General features: G+C 32.5%; 3 protein-coding genes across 6 annotated transcripts; 1 reads left to right on the forward strand and 2 right to left on the reverse strand.

Annotated features, from left to right (window-relative positions):
- Nucleotides 1–4,014: 4,014 nt before the first annotated feature.
- On the forward strand, nucleotides 4,015–9,031 carry LOC101244940 (inactive protein kinase SELMODRAFT_444075). 3 transcript variants are annotated; one of them, XM_004235561.5, is made up of 11 exons: nucleotides 4,015–4,360; nucleotides 4,592–4,738; nucleotides 5,324–5,619; nucleotides 5,988–6,142; nucleotides 6,239–6,333; nucleotides 6,434–7,455; nucleotides 7,622–7,782; nucleotides 7,990–8,066; nucleotides 8,143–8,290; nucleotides 8,414–8,563; nucleotides 8,651–9,031. In XM_004235561.5, exons 3-11 carry the CDS (start codon nucleotides 5,436–5,438, stop codon nucleotides 8,867–8,869), a joined length of 2,211 nt encoding a protein of 736 aa, XP_004235609.2. In that variant the 5' UTR covers nucleotides 4,015–4,360; nucleotides 4,592–4,738; nucleotides 5,324–5,435; the 3' UTR covers nucleotides 8,870–9,031. The 3 variants fall into 3 exon arrangements, with proteins under 3 accessions (XP_004235609.2, XP_010318508.2, XP_010318509.2); XM_010320206.4 differs by having other exon boundaries at nucleotides 4,059–4,360; nucleotides 5,321–5,619; XM_010320207.4 differs by having other exon boundaries at nucleotides 4,076–4,360; nucleotides 4,592–4,698.
- A 267-nt stretch (nucleotides 9,032–9,298) lies between these two features.
- Nucleotides 9,299–14,488, reverse strand: LOC101245239 (RNA-binding family protein). Of its 2 annotated transcripts, NM_001329155.1 has the most exon segments (11): nucleotides 9,299–9,622; nucleotides 9,711–9,793; nucleotides 10,069–10,138; nucleotides 10,311–10,417; nucleotides 10,764–10,809; nucleotides 10,916–10,994; nucleotides 11,128–11,205; nucleotides 11,346–11,427; nucleotides 11,910–11,972; nucleotides 14,020–14,300; nucleotides 14,466–14,488. In NM_001329155.1, coding segments are annotated over 10 exon segments (837 nt in total). In that variant the 5' UTR covers nucleotides 14,218–14,300; nucleotides 14,466–14,488; the 3' UTR covers nucleotides 9,299–9,591.
- Nucleotides 14,489–15,464: 976 nt separating this feature from the next.
- Nucleotides 15,465–16,363, reverse strand: LOC101244651 (PRA1 family protein F3). The gene has a single exon (XM_004235560.5). The coding sequence runs from the start codon at nucleotides 16,258–16,260 to the stop codon at nucleotides 15,712–15,714; it is 549 nt and encodes a 182-aa protein (XP_004235608.2). The 5' UTR covers nucleotides 16,261–16,363; the 3' UTR covers nucleotides 15,465–15,711.
- Nucleotides 16,364–19,479: the final 3,116 nt, after the last annotated feature.

A 19,479-nucleotide genomic window follows, 5' to 3' on the forward strand; every position in this document is an offset into this window, starting at 1 on the left:
TCTGATAACGTAACGATAAAGATAGGATCAGTCAAACGGCGAGACGTTAGCTGACAATTTTTGACTACAATACGCCGTCTATCCTTCATCGGGAACTGCAAATAAGCTATACACAGTGAATTTGGGATTGACGGAGACGGGATAACGGCGTGTAACGTCTCATTCTTCTGTCAATTTCTCAGAATTTAGCAGTAACATATAAACGGTGCATTTGGTCATCAATTATAGTTTAAAGCAAAGTATTGAATTCAGACTAATTCAATATTTTGTAACGTTATATCGTCCCCCGATTATTGTGAGCTTGCCGGAGTGGTACCTGGTTCTTGGTGAACGGTATTTAGAATTACCGAACCCCTGCAACTGTAGCGGTGCAGTACTCAGCCTAGGAAAAGTAAAAAGATTTTAATTACTTATAAGATGAGTAATGTGCCTTTGGGGCCGTGTAGCAGTAATGCAGTACCACAAGGGGCAACCTCTAGGCTTTTAGGTGTTTTTACTGTTTCTCATCGGTTGTCAATTGAAATTTCGATTAAATTCAAATTTATATAGTATAAGATTCTATTAAGGGGGAAAATACTTTGTTTTATACTAAACTCTAAAATGCTTGAACCCGATTACTCCAGACTCTAATTAAGAGTTGAAGAACCAATTTCATCCTATCATAATTTTTATTAATATTGTTTAAGGAGATTGATAGAGTGTATTAACAAAAATAATGTATATATTAGATATGCAAAAGATAACACTTCCTTCATTTAAAAAAAATGGTTGACTTGTAACGGAGTTTAAGAAATGAATAAGATTTTTTAATCTTATGATTCTAAATTAAAGTTATGTCAAATGTATCAAAATGACATTTAATCTTGTGATTTTAAACATGCCACGTGGAAAAAAAAAGGGATCATTTTTTTTAAACAGACTGCAAAAAATAGAGTCTTTTTTTTTAAAACGGAAGGAATACCTTTTCTAGTACACTTTTTCATGTTATCTATAATTAATATTTGTATTAGTTATATACTCTATTAAGTATTGAGCAGTGTATTGCTACCATGAATATCTAACTATTAGTAATGCAAAGTGATTTAGGGCTCGTTTGGTGTAACAGATACGAATAAGTAGTCCTAAGATAAAAAAAATATTCATGGGATAATATTTAGATGTCTTGTTTGATTGACATGTTTGGATAACTCACTCCATCTTTTATAGCATAATGTTTGATAAGTTATCTCATATACACGGTGAAATACGTTATCGAATATAACTGATTATAACTAGCATAGTTAATTCTGGGATAACTAGCCAACGACTCCCGTGTACATGTATTAGCATGGTTAAAGACACAATTACTGCTCAAAAGTACTTTTTATATTTTTTTCACCATAATTACATAGGATACTTTTGCAAATAAATATTTTATACAAATTCATAATATTTTGAATGCACCAAAACTCGCGCAAGAAATAATATATGCACAATTAATACAAATATTACTAATACACTCTCTTGAGCATTATTTTTATACATTCTACCAAATGATCCCTAATTGTTTTTCCTCAACTTAGGTCCAATGGATTAGAAACAAAATCAAAATGTAAAATTTCTACTATTTAAATATTATATTTTCGTTTAAATTTATATGAGTTAATTTGAATTGACATTTATTTTTATTTTTTTAAAAAACTTTTGAAATATGTTTCTAAAATAAGTTATAAATATCATTTTTAGAATTGATAAAAAATAAAAGGGTATAAATTGATACACATAAAGTAGTATAATAGTTACACTAACCATTAACAATTGAAATTTTAATTTAATTATATATTATTATAAATTTCTTGATATTGATACAAAATTTTGAATCAAAACTATTATATTTGATGGAACCTTTTCTAATTCAAAAGCAAACGAAGAAATAAAATTCATAACCGTATGATGACACTTTGATTTTTTTAAAAAAAAGTTCTCAACAAATCATTTAGCATGAGATTGGTGAGGAAGTATTTACATCTAATCATTGTTGTGATTATTATTAAAATAAAAGTTAGTCATCATATTTATATGATCATCAATATGTAATATTGTCTGTATTATTGCCAACTTTTTAGTGATTATATATCAATAGAAAAACAAAAGAAAAGTACTAATTATTAGCAAAACTATAGTATGATGCCAAGGGCATCAACCAATAATTTGCGTAGGCACAGTTTTTTAATCAAATTAAAGAAAGTAAAATTAGGAATAAAGTATAAAAGTTTTGTATATTAATGTCGTTAACTAAACTTTTTCTTTCTTCTTTTTAATTTCTATCTCTACCTTTATTTTTAAATCTTGGATTTTTGTATCAAATTCCCTCCTAAATTTAAAATTTGCATTGAGACGCTGAAAATTGTCTCTATTCGCTTTAATAATATTATAATATATGTAGAAAAATATAAAGTTTTACAATATGGTATATTTATTCATCATTGCTACTTGCAAAGTTGATGATTCCCAAGAAAAAAAAGACAAATATTATATTATATAAATTAAAAAAAGGACAAAATTAATGCTGCAATGCCACCTTCCATTCCTTAGTAGGGTCTCACAGCAAATCTTCAGCTCATTCAAAATAATATAAACAAATATTACTGAAAAAAATTATTTGTAAAATAAAAAACGTAGTTGAACTTGGTGCCAAAATAGAAAAATCGAAATATTAAAAAATAAATAAAAAGAAAAGACAAGTATGGAACACATTTACTATGGGTTACAGAAAATGTAGCAGTAATTGTGGGACATTAATTTGGCTGGTACTGTTAGAACTTAGAAATATCCAAAATTTCGATATTAATTTCATTTAATTTACTTGGGCGCTGCGGAATTTCAAACTCAAATTATTTTGGTTCATCCAAAAACTTTATTTATATATTTTTTCATTGAAATTGCGATAATAACATATTTAATTATATGCGTTTTATATTTTACTTTGTTAAGATACATGCATTTGTTTTCATTTGACCTCCCACCTATGAATACAGAAATATCACGTTTAAGTTTTCTTATTAGTATTATTTTCTATTAGTTTTATAAATTTTTAAATTTTTTAATTTTTATTCATTAGATTAACGTATCAGCGCATCAAATTAATGTATATCTCATATCCGATTAATGTATCTCGCATATCAGATTAGTATATCGTGTATAAAATATAATGTATCTTACTTAACGATTGATGTATCTCGCGTATCAAATTAATGTATTAGTGCTTATATTATTGTACCAGTTTGAGGGATTTCTGTAATTATAAACTTATAAAGGACATTATTTTACCTTAAAAATATGTGATTTCTGTCATTTGTCAAAAACAAAACCAACACCAATAATATATAATAGAATAATGAAAACAAAGAAAGCATATAATAATATCTAATTTCTCTTGTTAATGTTAATTATTTACTCGTATCGTAATTGAAACAAAGAAAATAAGTAATAATAAAACGAAAGAACAAAATAGTACGTGAGTAAATAATTAATATTGATAAGAGAAATTAGATAACAATCCATTATTAGTAGTTTCCAATCCTTATTTACAATCTTTGCATTCTCAGATCTATTATATCCTCTCCAATTTAATCAGCTTTTTAAATATATATATTCGATCTAACTCTCTTATTTTCTCTATCTTTACTAGAAAAATATCTACACATTCTTATAATTAATAAAATACGAAAAAATCAAAAAATATTTCGTCACTAAAATAACGATCATATCCTACGTTAAAAATTAGAAAGAAAAAAAAACACCCAACAATTAAAAACGTGAATATGTATCTTTAAAATTATACTCCGTGTGCAATTAACTAATTTTCTAATACATCTCTGAATTCAATGTTATCACTTATATATATATTTTTAAAAATAATTGTTTTTATTACTTCTAAAAATAATTGGAGGTAAGGTCAAAATCGATATTTCCGTTAATAAAGAAGGGCATTTAGGTGAACAAATAAAATCTCTGACTCGAATTGAATTGATTGTGTTTGACACAGTAAAAAAATAAATCTGGAAAATAGACTTTTTATCAAGAAAGAGGAAACAACAAAGAGAAAAATATATAATACAATTAGCTGTCTTCTTCACCTGATCAGTTTTTTCATATCTATATTTCTGTGTAAACATTTCTATAACAATGTCTAAAATCAACTGTTAGACAAAAAAAAATAATAATATAAAATCTCTGTAGCTGCACAAATATACATTTTTCACTGATATTGGAAAAGCAAAAACTCAGCAGAAATTATTGATTTTGATGAGTTGTTGTAAGCTGTGGGTCAACTTTGAAAAACCCCATTTCAAGTTTTTTTTTGATTCATCTCTTTCAGGTAATGATTTTCTTGAAAATTTAATTTTTAAGAATGTTGGTTTTTTTTTTATAGCTGTTTTTGATGTTGAAAGCAGAGGAAAAACAAGAAGATAGTGATAGATTACATACAGCTATAACCCATCACATTGTGTAGTTAACATCATTACTTTGTCCGGAAAAAACCCGAGTTTTATGTTAATGATTTGTTACTGTATATCTTGTTTTATGGGTTGATATTGGAATTTTGCAGGTGGAGGAGGGAGATTAGTTCTATAATCTGAGTGCTTTTTGGGTTTTGGTTGTGGAGATTTGGAGGGGCTTGAGGTGTCACTGTTAGTATCGATAAATCAGCTACAGGTCACTGAAGACTCAACTCTTGTGTCAATTCAACGATTTGGTTCGTCGTCTTTTAGCTTTTTGAACATTTGGTGTTTTGCATATTGTGAAACTGTTCTTATCTTATTATGGGGTTTCTGAATTACACTGTTTTAATTGGATTCCAACATTCCGTTTTGGAGATAAAAGGAAAATAATGGGGTCGCCGATTCATTATCTCTCTCACCTGAAGCCTTTTTAGCTCAAATTTTTGACTCTTGTGATCTGAAAGCAAACTAAAAAAGAACACCTTATGTGGTAACCCTTTTTGACTGTGGTGTTTGTGGGACAAATATCACTGTCAAATGCATTTTATGTTTGCAGAAATCATGTGCCCCATACTGTTCATACTTTTTTTATAGCATTCCTTGTATTTTTCTCTCCAATTGTTTTTCTTGGAAAAGAATAGAATGAAAAAGGAAAGTAGGTTGATTCTTGAGAAATTCAGTAGAGTTATAGGGTTAAAAGGGGGTCTTATCAGTTGTCATTAGGTGGTTACTGTGATAGAATAGCAGCCATTTAGGCTTATATGCTTGAGAATCACATCTTTTTTTGTGGGTCAGTCAGTACAATAATGCAGATATCGTTTTCTTCTTGTTTGTAGCAGACATGATTTACTTGTGGGTTCTCAGAATCTAGTAAAGAGAAATGGTCTAGCATGTTGATTTGAGTTGAAAGTTGAAAAGGCAAATAGGAAAGGAAGACGTTGTTGTGTTCTGATGATGAGTCGAGAGATGAAGAAAGGGAAACAGGATATGAGTTCTGATGCCGCGGAGAAAGTTATGGTGGCTGTTAAGGCATCAAAGGAAATACCAAAAACAGCTCTTGTATGGTCTTTGACTCATGTTGTTCAGCCTGGAGATTGCATTACACTACTTGTGGTTGTACCTTCACAAAGTTCCGGTAATTTCTTTGGATTTTCTTGTTTCATTTATGATGTCCTAAAACTGAACATTTAGGTTAGCTAGAATTCTCGAGCTGCATACTTCTGTAATAGTGAATTGCATCTTTGATCAATAATCTGTTATCAGTAAGAAATTCCTATTTGTTGTTTTCTCTGCTCTGGTATTGGAGATCGTAAAGTTTAGGACTTACTCTTGCAGCTACAAATTTCTTTTTTGTGCTATTGAATCCTAATTCGTTCATCGAGGCTGATCCGTCTTCATATTTTCTCAACATTGCTTTCTGAAGGGATCTTTTATTTGTGCTGCTTTCACAAAATGAGGTCTAGTGAAACTTAATTTTTCTGAGAATTGCACAATCATTTCTAGGTAGGAAGCTATGGGGTTTCCCTCGGTTTGCCGGAGATTGTGCAAGTGGCCACTGGAAGTTGCACTCTGGAAATAGTTCGGAGCACAAGTCCGACATAACAGATTATTGCTCCCAGATGATCCTTCAGCTTCATGATGTTTATGACCCCAACAAGGCAAGCATTCAAATTCTTTTCATCTCCACTGCTGTCACATTGTTATAAACATTGACGATAACATTTTGTTCTTCTTGTACTCTTATTTTCCTCCAGATAAATGTCAAGATTAAAATTGTTTCTGGTACACCGCATGGAGCTGTGGCTGCTGAGGCGAAGAAGTCTCAGGCGAATTGGGTTGTTTTGGACAAGTAATTTAGATAATTCTTCAAAGCCTGATGTCTTGTTAACCTGATTTTTTATTTTCAAGCTTTCTTGAACTTTGGTTCCTATTTTTCTGTGTTTTTACAGGCATCTCAAACATGAGAAGAAACGCTGCATGGAAGAGTTGCAGTGCAATATTGTAGTCATGAAGCGATCTCAACCAAAAGTTCTCCGATTAAATTTAGTAGGCTCACCTAAAAAGGAACCTGATGTCACGGGCACATTATCTTCAGAGCAAACTCAAATTTGTGGAAAAGAATCAAACAAAAAGGATTCATTGGATTCTTCTCGAGGTCCACTAGTAACCCCATCAAGTAGTCCAGAGATGTTCAGTACGACTGAGGCTGGTACTTCATCAGTTTCAAGCTCTGATCCTGGAACTTCACCATTTTTTGTCTCTGAAGTAAATAGGGATCTGAAGAAAGCAAATTTATCATCTGCTCAGGAAGATGTAGATGAATCAAGTTCAGAGAGTGAGAGTGAGAATTTATCCGCATCATCAAGTTTAAGGTTTCAACCATGGATTGCGGACATAATCAATTCACATTCTGAACTCTCACAAATCAAAGGAAAGAGCTCATTGAGAACTCATGACAGGCCACAAGATTCCACGAATAAGACATTGCTGCGGAAGTTCAGTAAGCTTGATGAAGAAAGTGATTTTGGATCCCCGAGTTATAGAGCTGATCTGGATTACAGTGGGAATGTGAGAGAAGCAGTTGCGTTGTCTAGAAGTGCGCCTCTTGGCCCTCCTCCCTTGTGCTCGATTTGTCAACACAAGGCACCTGTATTTGGGAAACCACCCAGGTGGTTTACTTTTGCTGAGCTGGAGCTTGCAACAGGAGGATTTTCGCAAGCAAATTTTTTGGCTGAGGGAGGATATGGATCTGTTCATAGAGGAGTCCTTCCAGATGGTCAAGTTGTTGCTGTGAAGCAACACAAATTGGCAAGTTCTCAAGGGGATCAAGAATTTTGCTCAGAAGTTGAAGTTCTCAGCTGCGCACAGCACCGAAATGTTGTAATGCTGATAGGATTCTGTATTGAGGACAGCAGAAGACTGCTAGTATATGAATATATATGCAACGGATCATTAGATTCTCATCTATATGGTATGTGATACTGTCCCCCCTTCCTCTGTCCTTGACAGCTCTCATGAATGTGATTGTTTTTTTCTTTCAGTAAATAGACCCCTATCTAGTTGGTGAAGTTACTTTGTGTGAATAGTAACATGTCTTTTTAGATCTTTCTCTTAAAATCATTTTCTGATTTTCACAGGTCGTACAAGAGATCCTTTGGAGTGGTCTGCTCGTCAAAAAATTGCTGTGGGTGCTGCACGAGGTTTGCGTTATCTTCATGAAGAATGCAGAGTGGGCTGCATTGTCCACAGAGATATGAGACCCAACAACATTCTCATCACCCACGACTTTGAACCACTAGTATGGAAGACTCTTTCTCCTCAGTTGAAAGTTCAATGAATACATGTTAAATTTAAACATTACTACTTAAGGGCTGCATTGAATCATCTTTCTTATCTGTGGAATCAAGCACAGAATAAGTTGCTTCACTTATGCTACAATGCATTATGTCTACCTGTTGGTGCAGCACCCTATATCCAGTTATCTTGTTCACTTTTCTTTTTCCAGGTTGGAGACTTTGGTTTGGCTAGGTGGCAACCTGATGGTGACACAGGCGTTGAGACTAGAGTAATTGGAACATTTGGGTAGGCCTTGAAAGTAGTTTTGGTGTGTTTTGACGTAATGGTACAGAGAATCAATAGTCTAATTTGTGAAATTCAGGTATTTGGCGCCCGAGTATGCTCAAAGTGGCCAGATTACAGAAAAAGCTGATGTTTACTCATTTGGAGTGGTACTGGTGGAGCTTGTTACCGGACGCAAGGCAGTGGATCTTACTAGGCCTAAGGGCCAGCAGTGTCTCACAGAATGGGTATCTTTTTTGGTTTTAACCTTTAATTTGCTATCACTTTAAATGCAGGCATGAGGAAAAAATGAACGAGAGAGCCATCCTTACCTTGCATGTGTAGCTAATAATGTGACTGATTTGTATTAGGCGCGTCCATTGTTGCAAGAATGTGCTGTTGACGAGCTAATAGATCCCCGGCTAGAGAACTGCTACTCTGAACATGAAATATACTGCATGTTGCATGCTGCATCTTTGTGCATACGGCGCGATCCTCAGGCCAGGCCTCGCATGTCTCAAGCAAGTGTTACTGTTGTGCTTTCACTATCCATCACATTATTCTCTCTGCTTGTTTCTCATGTTTGTTTGGATATATTGTTTCTGAAGGTGCTTCGAATACTTGAAGGCGACCTTATCATGGAATCTGGAAAATTGTCAACAACGCCTGGATATGATGTTGGAAACCATAGTGGAAGGATTTGGTCAGATGCCCAGCAACAGTGTCAAAGGTTCAGTGGCTCCTCTGATGGATCGGAGGAATTCAGTACCAAGCTCTCATTTGACAAAAGGAACCCCTCGAATGTTTGGGATAGGTCAACATATTAGGGACCATCTGTAGATAACTTGATCTTGCTTGACACACATAAGATACATTTTTCTGCTATATCAGGTCTATTTAGCCAGGCAGTTTTGTCTTAAGCCATGTGTTTGTTTGTTTTATTATATCCTTGTATAGAAGGTAGCCGTAATATAGTGCATGTTATCCTATTTGATGTCCTATCTACTTGTTCTTGTATTTTATAATTAAATGAGGACTGTCAAGTCAATCTTAAACTTATAGCTCAAAGAAAAGAACGCTATTTTGATTGAAGAGAAACCTAGCTTCACAATCTTAATTGCTAGCTTGTTTGACAATCCAATGTCCTACCTACTCATCAAATACTTGAGGTTATTTAAAGAAATAGATACCGCGATGGGACATGATAGTTGAAATTCAAGTTTACAAAAAGTCATGGCTGTAGCTAAGAAGTAAAGAAGATGAATGTGAGCTTCAACATGCTAATGAAGTTAAAAGTTAGTTACAGCTGCTCTACTAAAGAGTTGATGCGCAATTACATTAGTTAGTTGCAATCCATGTGAAGTCAGTTGGACAAAAGCATGCTAGCGTCTTAAGAATGATATCTAATTTGTCCATAAATACTTTCATACACTCTTAAATCTGGATAACACATAAAGATATCGAGGAAATGAAGCACCACAAATATCTTCGGAGAGTAGCCAGTAAGTCTATAACCATTTTTTTAGACAAGGAAAAAAAAAGAAGGTATCTACGGCTTCCTCATTTTGGATCTTGCATACCTGAATAGGACAGGAAGGAAATTTTAGTAACAGTGCCACAAACATGTAAATACTCAGAATGTACTTGCACTAGGACGAAAAGGAGTACTCTATGTGCATGCCACCCCGATCAGAAGATGGTAGAGTGCTTCCTTGAAGTTCATTCAGTGCTTTAGTTGCTTGCTCAACGCCCTATAGAAACAAAAAACTAGATATATAACTGATGGAAATATGATTAAAGCAACGTCATCCCTTTTCCAGTTAGTAACATATGTACATGTATGGTGCTTCATGTATTTTCCAACATCACTTCCCTTTTACAGAAAATAGCACAGAAGGGAAGTATAACTTTTCCTAATGTCTGCAGCAGAGACCAGAATGGTTGAAAATTCCAAACACATGACCAAATCTCTGTGATATTTTAAATGCAGGTATATCAGCTTCATTTTTAAGTCTGTGAGAGGTACCTCAAAATCAGCAAAAGCAACTGGCATCCCGCCTCTTGCACGCACCTTGAGGGTGTTAAATCCAGAATACCTGGCAGTAAAAGCAACATATAGAGTCAGTTTTAGGTAGGCATAGCAACTTATAATATTTCCATCTGTAGCTAGCACTAACAGAACAAACTGCTTAACCATATGAACACTGAGTTCTCAAGAGAGACACGAAAGTGAACGCCCTCCAGTGCGGGAGTTATACAGGAACTTACTGAGAAACAACTTGCTTCAATTCATCCTCGGTGCAATTTGGACCAAGATTGGCGATGAACAGAGTGGAACATGGTTGTGCTCCATCTGTTGTCTTCTCGTTTTGTTCCTATAACATCAAATCCAAATAAAACGCTTGGAAATTAATACGAATTCCAGAAAAAGGAATGAATCAGTAGTAAAAATCCACAAGACTCATCCTAGATGTTTGCTTCAATAGTGAAACAAGAGGGTTTCTATTCACTAAGAACTAAACAAGTAATTTGAAAATAAGTCAGGTCTGCAACTGTAATTTGCAGCACTTGCACATTTGGTGATTATCTATGTATATTACACATGTTCATTCCAACTTTCAGGATTTGAAGGGCACACACTTTCAGAGCTTCACCTAATCTGTTTGCAGTGCCTATGTCCAGCATACAACACATGCTACAGATAGAGGGTATATGACTTACACTTTTTGGGGCCAAAGCATGGTCAGGCTCCACTACTTTCTCCTCACTGTTCCACGATAGAGAATAATAAGCTTTCCATGAGAGGTCAAAGCAACAGACCTCAAATTACACATGTATTTATAAGTAAAATTTAGTTTATCAAAATGCTTGACCGTTTCTCTTCTGAAGAATCATCCTTTGTCCCAGAATCAGGATTCTCGGGCTCGGAAGCATCATCAGAATCATTATCACCTGATTAAGCAAATAGTACCAACACTCCATGATTCTCAGTACAAAATTGGATGAAAATACTTCCTTGTAGAAAGTCTTATTTGACATCTTAAATGTGGTAATTAAACCATATAGCAAAGATCAAAGTTAGTACCTTCATTGCTTGATGTGCCTCCTTCGGCATCTTCATTGAACTTGTTTCTGTTGTCAATCACTACATAAGGTCCTCTTCCTGACAGTAACCATCTAAATGAGCCAATAGAAGCAATAATTATAAAAAAAACAAGAACTGAAAAAGAAATTTTCCATTTTTTCGGATGCAAAAACTTTATTGATATCAAATAAATATCAATGATTGCAACAAATTTATACCTGGAATTTGTATTCTTCTAGAGTTTGATCTTGCCGGTTCAATGTGCAAAGTGGATCCAGTTTGAGGATCAAATTTTACACCCTGGAGTTGGGATTGGTGAAGGACAAGAAAGATACCAATTGACTAAACTAATGAAGTAAAAGTTGAATGTCTACATGAGCCTCAAGATAGGTAGTAAAAACTCAAATTAGAACTAAAAGGAGGTTAGCAGAAACGGAATTTGTTTGTTCCCTTTTGCGCTTAATGGGCATTGTGGGCTTTTAATGTTAGCAACAAAACTAAACCAAATCAATTCATCACCATACACAATTCATAATGCAAAAAAAAAAAAACACACTTATTTGCAGATGAATTGAGAGACCGAGATAATAAGGCAAGGTCTGGTTGTGAATAGTTGGATAAATTTAATATTTCAGAGACTCTTTATCTTTTATACAGAACACAAAAAGAAAAGAATAAGAACATCTTGGAATAAGGTGGTCTTAAAAGCAGCATATATGTGATTTCCAAAATCCAAACAGAATGTGGAACATAACTAGACCTACTCAGATTAGATATCTCACATTCAGGGCATGCATGGCCGCCATTGCTGATGGATGATCAATAAAAGTAGCAAAGGCAACAACCTGTATATTGGAAGAAGAAGATTACAAACACAATTGAAAATAGAAGGAATTTAGGCTGAAAACATCCTTGAGCTATGACTTAAACCTAAAGTACATCCTAGTATTACTAAAGTAAACAAAAAACATCCCTTAACTAATTCAAAAGTTGCAACAATCATCCTTCTGTTTAGTTTCGGTCAAAAACTAACAGCCAAAGAAGTTACTGCCCCAGCCCCTACGACCACCCCACCCCAAATATTTCTATTTCTATCCTATCTTATTGTCTTTAACCTTCAGCAGAACTTCTCTGTCATTTCGAAAAGCGTAGAGCTTTTGGGCAGAAAAACCATATGCTATAGCTCATAATCTCTCTCTTACCAATTGAAGAGCTATAGTTTTGACACGATTTGTCTTCAACCGTATATGTAGTAGTGCTTCACAAATCAAAGGCAAAAGTCAAGTTCATAATTTTTCTCTATCCAACAGTGTTTTAGTTGTTTAATATAACTGACAAGTACGATTCCCTTCATCTTCTTCATCTTGCTAAAATATTGTTAAAATTTCCTTACCTGTTAAATAAAATGATCCAAAGAGATTGAAAGTATTGGTACTGCACAAAATAATCTAAAATTCACTAATTGTTTCCATTATAAATCATCACCACTCGTGTTATTAAAATCACTGGTAGCTTTTAAAGAAAAATGGAAGAGAAAGAAAGAATAATTAAGCTCTGTGCAGTATTTATTTGAGCAGGAAACTGAACAAATATTTCTACACAATTGCGCATAACTAAGTATTTATCAGATAAATTTCCTTCGTTGTTGAAAAAAGAGAAAATGAATGCTTTCACAATAGTGATGGGGTAAAAAAAAATTATGTCGTTTGGTTTCTAACGAAACGACCCCTTACAGTAATACAAGGACGTGTTTTTAGCCTAAAACTCAAGATTGGAGCATAGATGTTACAGTTGATAAAAAAAAGGATTTCGCCTTCCGCTATCAATTCCTTTCGATTTTGACTTGAGAGCTGCTGAAAAACTTCATACCAGAATAAAGTTAACAGATTGATCAGGTTGTCTTCACAATAACAAACAAATGTAACTATTTCACTTTCCCCACCTGAGAAATTGGACAAGAGTCTCTTTCTATGTGGAATAAGCTAAGGTAAATATGGTCTTTGCCTTTGTCTGCTCGTAGAGGCTGAGCTAAATGCCCAGATACGAATGCAACTTAACCCAATAACTTTTGCTTAAATAGTAAATTTTTGTTAAGAATTTCATTAAATACATAAAAAAAATTAGGTTCAGAACTCAATATTAACACATGAAGTCATCATTTGGAGTTCCAAAAACCACAAAGTACCCTTCAAGGTGGCCCAGTGGTTTGTGCTTTAAGACTTTCATGTTGGAGGTCTCAAGTTCGAAATCTCTTGCCAGCAAAAGCAAGGGGCTTGCCTTTTGGGCCGAGCTCGTCGCACCAGGCTTGCATAGAGCGGATTACCTCTCCTATGTGATTTGCGAGCTATTGCATAGGAGTGGCGGTTTTACCCTGTGCGCACCCAAAGGTAGCTGCTGCAGGTTTCCCTTGTCATAAAAAAAAAAAAACACACACACAAAGTTGCAGTCCTTGCTCCGGCTCTACCTGCTAGCATTGTGTATCTTCCAAAGAACAATGAAGAGACAATTCTATCTTCACCAAATCCTAATCAGTGAATTGTCACAAAGTGAAACCCTAAATTGTTTCTACTAGAAAGTGAAAACCTTTCTGCCTCCAAAATTTAAGTAACCAACAACTTTCAGAAATTGATTAACCGTATCCTAAACGCTTCTGAAATTCACCTCTGATCACCTCCGTCATGTGAAACTGCTCCAGTTGCAATTCCTCATCTATTGTTTTCAGTTAAAAAAAATGAACTTCTTCCAACAAGTAATGCAGATAATCAGACAGTTGATTCGTGCTAAAATGAAGCATAACTACTCACATAGGCGACTCAAAAATCGTTACTAGATCACTTGATAGCTTCGAAAAAACTACGCAGGTAAAGCAGTGAATTAGGAAAGAAAGGATACCTGATTTCCTCGACCGGTGTACTTGAGCTGACACGATTCAAACCCATGACGGCGGCGGAAGAGGTTGTGAATCTCACGAGCTTTAACATCATCAGGAAGTCCCGAGACAAACAGCGTTTTTATATCATTCTGCTCATTTTTGTACGCATATACTGGTTGAGGTACGTAGTAAGGATCGTACGCCGGTAGGTGAGCCATCTTCACGGGGGCCGGGGCCGGCGCCGGTCGCAGTAGAGGAGGTAAATGCAAGGGCCTTAGACGGTAAATTACGATATACTCGCCTGAATTTCACACCAAGTACAACACCTTTAGCACAGTGCCCAAGTATGCAAACTTCTTTTTAGTAGCAAATTAGTAATTGTAATAAAATGGCATTAAGTTAATTTTTATAATAACAATTTATCTATAGCTATTTTTTACAAATTATTTGACAATGTAAACATTACCTTACATTAACCCATCAATAGTTGGGAGGAAAAAGTTTGTGTATATATATATATATTTAGTTAACACGCCCAAAATTTAGTGCTACTATTTCATTATTTGTGAACTAAGTGTACTAAAGAAAAAAATACACAAACAATTAAAAAAATAAAACTATGATTACTACTATGAAAAATTAAGTGAAACAACTCTTCCTATTACTAGTCTATTCCCTACTTTGAATTATCATCAACCTTGACTAATTTGTATTTATAATGGTTATAAATCATGCTAATGCGTAAATATGATTTTTAATTTGTTTTTGATAAATAATTATGCTTTCTAGTTCTAAGTGTGTATAAGTATGCACTTAAATTTATTAAGGACATGTTTCGCTCAAAGAATACTTGAGAAATAATTGGGAAAAACATATTTTTGGTTATGTAAAGCGGCAATATATTTGTCAAGTATCACAAGTTCCCAAATAATAGAAAGATTTAGTATTTTAGCCAAGATTAAAAAAATTACCTCAAAAATTTATATTTTATAAGAGATGCCATAATTTTTTAATTACAACTAATATTTATTACTATCTCCTCTATAAATGTTTGATTTCTAATTTGAGTGATAAAATTGAAAAATAAAAAGAACAATATTTAATAAGTCATAATTATAATTGAATTAATAACAAGATTGAATATACAATTAATGTATTACTTTGTATATATTGTTATTATTGATAGTTATCAATTATATTATAAAATTATTTTTTAACAGAGCATATTCATTATAAATAATAATATAAATTTATATATATATTTAAATAATTTATAAAATTTATGAATATAAATCTTATTTTTTTAAATAATCAAATATTTTAAAAAAAATTAAAGCGAAAACATAGATGAAAAAATATTTAAAAACTTGGAAACCAAACATTAGCTATATTATATTGGTTAACTTTCTAATTTACTCTTTTATTTAAAACCCAATTCAGACGAAGTATCGCGAAAGTACACGTATTTTTCCAATCACCCAAAATTATTTCTGCCGACATTAATTAAAATACAACACACGTTTCCAGAAAAAAATCACTAAAATAAACAACAAATCACCATTCATCGATGATCGAATTCAACGAGAAATGAACAAAAGTGTATGGTGATACAAACAATCAATCGAAGAAGCTATCGGAAATTAAATAAATTAAAAAAAAAAAAACTAAAAATGGTTAACAAACTTAAACGGACTGGAGATTAACACAGCAAACTAAGACGACGGAGCAGATCTTAAGAATCCAGCACCTTCTTCATCCAAAAACAAATCATCAGTCTTCCTTATCGAAGCATGAATCAACACCACAAACACGCCGACCGCTAGAGATATCAGGATATTAGATGTAGCGCCGGTAAACAGCAGCAAAGCGAGAGTAAGAACAGATAGAACAATCAGAACCGTACTATCAGAAATCAGACGGCCAAAAATCACTAACGGCTCATCACGGAGGAAGTACAGAAACAACCAAATAGCCATCAAAACTATGAAGACGATGAGTGAGATCGGGTGCCAGAGAAGGCTTAGGAAGACAATAACGAGCACTATGATGGCATAGTTCGTCTGGAAGAAGGATAAATTTGTCTTGATTCGTGATATAGCATCGCTGACTCCGGATGGAAGATTGAAGGAGTGGAAATTGAACATCTCCTTCCATGGCCTACGAGCAGCTAAACCTTCCTTTAACACATCTTTTGCTCTACTGATGAACTCCACGTTTACCGGACCGGAAGATGACGTCGGTATTGTGCCGTAATTCGTCATTTTCTGGCCGGAGATTTTGAAAACGGAGAGGATTTTTTCTTCGCTGTTTTAGTGAAAATGGAAGCTAAAAAGGGGACGGAGTGAATGAGGGAAAGTCGTCTAAATGTTGAATAGTTTATAATTTGTGTGAAAATATCAACGAAAAGCTGAGTGACACGTGGCAACTAATAGCTGTCTCCTGGTCTTTCTTTCCACGGAGTTTTCTTTACTTTCTTTTTTTCCTTTTCACAATTTAAAATCAATAATAAATTTAAGCTAATATAATAGCTGAATTTGTTAAAAATCCATTTAATTAATCGAATTTCATATCATAATTATTGTGTTCATAAAATTCATATACTGTGTGAATATTAAATTATAAAATTTTCTCTAACGAATTTTAAGTGTCAGTGTATGTGAAAAAAGATGTGAGAGATACGTTAAACATTTTATTTCTTTAAAATTGTTATGATTTTATAAGTTTTATACTTATGGGCGTTTACAAAACAACTATCATACTGATTATGCCAAATAGATGTATCTTAAAAACATACTTCATCATTTACGTGCTTCTCAATAACTTATCACAAATATTTTATTACATATATTATATCAAAATTTAGTTATATAGAAAAAATTAATATTTTAATAAAATAACATGATTATCAAATATCTTAAATATAAAACTTGTAAAACAACAATAATTTAGAGAAATTTTAACTTATCAAGGGTGAAAGATGTTCTAAACCAATAATATTTTAGTTTGAAGGGTAAGTGATTAACTATTTTTAGAACTGATAATCATAAAATTTATTGCAATGACATGTCGTCATTATGGATAAAATTTAAAGCGTTTCCAAAAATAAAATAAAGAAAAATTATATATCATCTCCTTCAGAAGCTTCTTATCATTGTATCCAAATTTATTAATTATATTGGTCGACCTTTCTTTGTTGACTACGGCAACTACTTTCTTAATTATTATTATTATTAGTCTAATCAAAATATTAGTAGTATTTTGATACACCTAAAGGGAGTACCTTTTAATATAAGCTTTATAGATGGCGTAACAACTTTAAACATATTCATATTTGTCCTAAATTAAATCTCACTTTGACCTAATATAATAATCAAATCAAAATTTTCGTTGGTAAAATTCATCCTGAAGTTGAATTTGAAAGATAATAATGATAACAAAATGAATTCATTTATATGAAATTCGAGAAAATATACGAATTGTTTATAAATTCTAAAATTTATAACCGAACGAGAATTTATAGAAAACTCGATAATAGACGTGAGTAGCGAAGTAGTGGGAGAAGGTGAACATGTTAAAAGGCAACAACGAAGCCGGCCCTCTTATACCACGTGCATTGTCTCACTTCTAAAAAGCAATAAAAGCTCTTTTTTATTTGTTTTTCCTCTTTTGTCCTTTTTCAATCTAATTTAATCTACAGAAAAAAAATCAAATAAAATAATACTATTGATATTTCAAAAATAATTTTATTTTATTCTAAATAACATGATTTCTTCGGATGTATTCGATATGATAATTAGTTCTAAAGTAAGTAGACAACAAGAAAAAAATATATATGTAAAACTCTCATGATTGTTATTTATTTATATATTATAACATAAATTTATATTTCATGGCGATATAAAGATGGGTGATCGAGTATAATGCGATGTATTATTGATTTTCAGTTTGTAAGCATGTTAGATAATTATAGAATCATTAAATTATGAATTTGACGGTCAACATTTTTTACATAAAAATAAAAATAAAGAAACCATGCAAATGAGCCGATACATATCATTATCGAAAACACTAATTAAAAAGCTTTTTTCAATTTGAATTAATAATTTTGATTTGAATTTAAACGGTTATCGATAAGTAAGTAGTTGGGGAAGAAAATTTGAGGAAACGTGGGTGGTAGGAGTGGAGTGGGGACGCATTATTGGATCTTCCAATACCCAAATCATAAAACTTCAAGTGCAAAAGAATGTACATTCTCGAACCCCATGTGACACTACTTATTTTTTTTTTTCTTTTTAAGTAAATCGAGTCGATTAATTTGAATTTGTATAAGATAAATCTATAAAGAGCAAGTATTTTAACCTTTCGGAACCTTTTTTGTTTTCTTTGTCACTATTGAAGAAGTCGTTTGTTAAATCAAGGTAAAAGTGTGGATATTAATTGAAAAATCGTGAATTTTAAAATTAAAGATATATATATAGAGTCTAAACAAGTTATTTATTCGAAAAAATCCGAATTTTGTATTGAATATTCGAGAATTGACAAGTCTCTATCAAGTTGGATATTTCTATTGCAAATTTCCAGATAAATGTGTCATTTTCTTAATCACAAAGAATACCATATTTTGTTTGGGCATTATTAATTTTCTTTAATAGGAAGAGGCATTAATCACAATAATTTGAAGTTGATTTTCTTGTTCTCTTTAAATTAGTAAATGCCATTAATAATTTTCGGACTGAAAATTCATTAGAATTTAGATACATCTGAGCACAATCATATAAGGACCATCACAAGTTATTATATCAACAATGAGATTAAGAAACATAATTAAAAAAAATAAAAACAAAAGCGAGAGGATTCACTACGATTATTTAAGAAAAAAAAAATTATTCAGGACATTTTGAGTTAATATTTAGTTCCTGAAAAGAATTATTCAGGACAAAATAAATCAAAAACAGTTACATGTTTTAATTATTATTAGCACTATTAGGTTAGTCTAAATTGATATTTATATGTTGTATTGACTCAGCAGTTTGGTTGCCAAATTTTCCAACAATAGAATAAAGAAAGTTGGCCAAAGAACCGTTTGCGTTATTATCATCTTCAGCACCACCTAACATAGTTTTCCTCTTCTTTTATAATCTTTTGAAAAATATTAAGGTAAAAATTTAATAGCTAATTGAGTTATTTAGTTTCTTTATTAATATTATTATACCTATTATCATATTCTTTGATATTGTTCACTTCTCCTTTTGTTTTTAGCATGTCTTTTTCATTGTATATTTTTCCAATACTTGATTTTTGATATTATTTACTTTACTTACAGATCTATCAGAAATAATCTTTCAATAACCTTCTATGTAACCGAGTAATGTTTATTGTTGTTTCTAGAAATAACTATTAATTAATTCGTTTAGATCCTGAAAATATAGATACCCTTAAACTAAGAATATATGTTGTTTGTTAGATAATAATAAACAAAA

Source organism: Solanum lycopersicum, chromosome 3, assembly GCF_036512215.1.
Source record: "Solanum lycopersicum chromosome 3, SLM_r2.1".
NCBI lineage: Eukaryota > Viridiplantae > Streptophyta > Magnoliopsida > Solanales > Solanaceae > Solanum > Solanum lycopersicum.